This window comes from Psammomys obesus, unplaced genomic scaffold (assembly GCF_907164565.1).
Source record: "Psammomys obesus unplaced genomic scaffold, mPsaObe1.curated_primary_1811, whole genome shotgun sequence".
Classification (NCBI taxonomy): Eukaryota; Metazoa; Chordata; class Mammalia; order Rodentia; family Muridae; genus Psammomys; species Psammomys obesus.
This window is the reverse complement of record NW_026585637.1, coordinates 1-1,244: the sequence shown is the minus strand read 5'-3', so window position 1 is coordinate 1,244 and position 1,244 is coordinate 1. Positions and strand designations below refer to the sequence as shown.

Below are 1,244 nucleotides of genomic sequence, written 5' to 3'. Positions count from 1 at the left end.
CCAGACCCAGGAATGAAACAGAGCATTTCTAGACCCTTCAACTGTCTAGAAAGGGCTACAGACCCATATGGTGTGGATTAGGACACATCTAGCTCTAACTGCAAGGACACAAGCAGAGCCAATGCCACCTGGAGAGCCTGGGGTGGGGTCACTGAGGCAGGTCTTACTATAGAGCCTTGTGGATCTTCTTAAATTTAGGTAACTTCTCTTCCAGCTTGTGAGCCAGGTCCCGAAGTGCTCCAGCCGACTCTGTCTTTGCCCCATCATACAAATGCATTGAGTCAGTCACAAGGTTGTACACATCCAACACAAGGAAGATACCTGTAAAGCTCGCTGCTCTTATCCTGGCTCCTCTGGTCATTGGGAGAAGAGAGCTGGATGAAACCCTTCCTACCTGCCTAGAACCTTGGGCAGAGCGAGCGCTGGCTCTGGCTATCCTGAGAGCTTGGAAATGAACCCTGAGGGACCTCAAGGCATCAACAACTTCTGCAGGTGTTTTATAAAGATTGACACTCATCTTGGGCGTGATCTTCATAATCTCATCCAGACTGTCCATGCTGGCTCCCACCAGGCGCGTGGCTTCAGACTCATCTGACAGTCTGTTTACTTCTTCCACAACGGTGGTTGCAAGACTATTTACAGATGCTGCCACTCCCAGCCCCAAGGAAATTGCTGGGAGCGCCAGACTGGCCCCTGCTGTAAAGGGAATCAGAGCTAAACTACAGAGGCCCAGGGCTCCAGCGCTAAAGCCAGCAGAGCTGGACACCACATTGGAGATGGTGCAGCCCCTGTGCACCTCGTCGATGTGGTCAGCGAGACCGCGAAGCTTCCTGATGTCTTCTTCAAGTCTCCTTTTCAACTGAGGGAATAGTTCCAGGAACCTCTTTCTCTGCTGCTCCCATTGATGCCTGTCATCTTTATCTGCGGGCTCCTGTGCTAAATGTTCCTTCAGCGCAGCACGCAGGGCATCTTCCTCCTCGCTGTGAAGAGGTCAAGTGCATGAGAGTTAGGTTTTATTTAAAACCAAAAGCTTGTTCAAAATTTACCCTTATACTATATACTGAACAGGACATAAATTTACAGAGATCCAAATTTTTGTATTCTCCTGTGAACCCTTGGTACATCACAGATGCCCACCATCCTTAGTCCAGAGTGTCAGTATGGAGTCAGGACACCACAGTGACTGGCACATGGTACAATGCCTCCACTCAAGGTCCGCACCATCCCTGCCTGTGGGAGCCCTG

General features: G+C 50.3%; 1 protein-coding gene across 1 annotated transcript; it reads right to left on the bottom strand.

The window, feature by feature from the left end:
• Window positions 1-68: 68 nt before the first annotated feature.
• Window positions 69-980, bottom strand: LOC129682908 (apolipoprotein L3-like; the record flags this gene model as incomplete). Its single annotated transcript, XM_055615469.1, is given in 1 exon segment — window positions 69-980. A coding segment is annotated over 1 exon segment (832 nt), but the record flags the coding sequence as incomplete, so codon positions are not given.
• Between the last annotated feature and the right edge of the window lie 264 nt (window positions 981-1,244).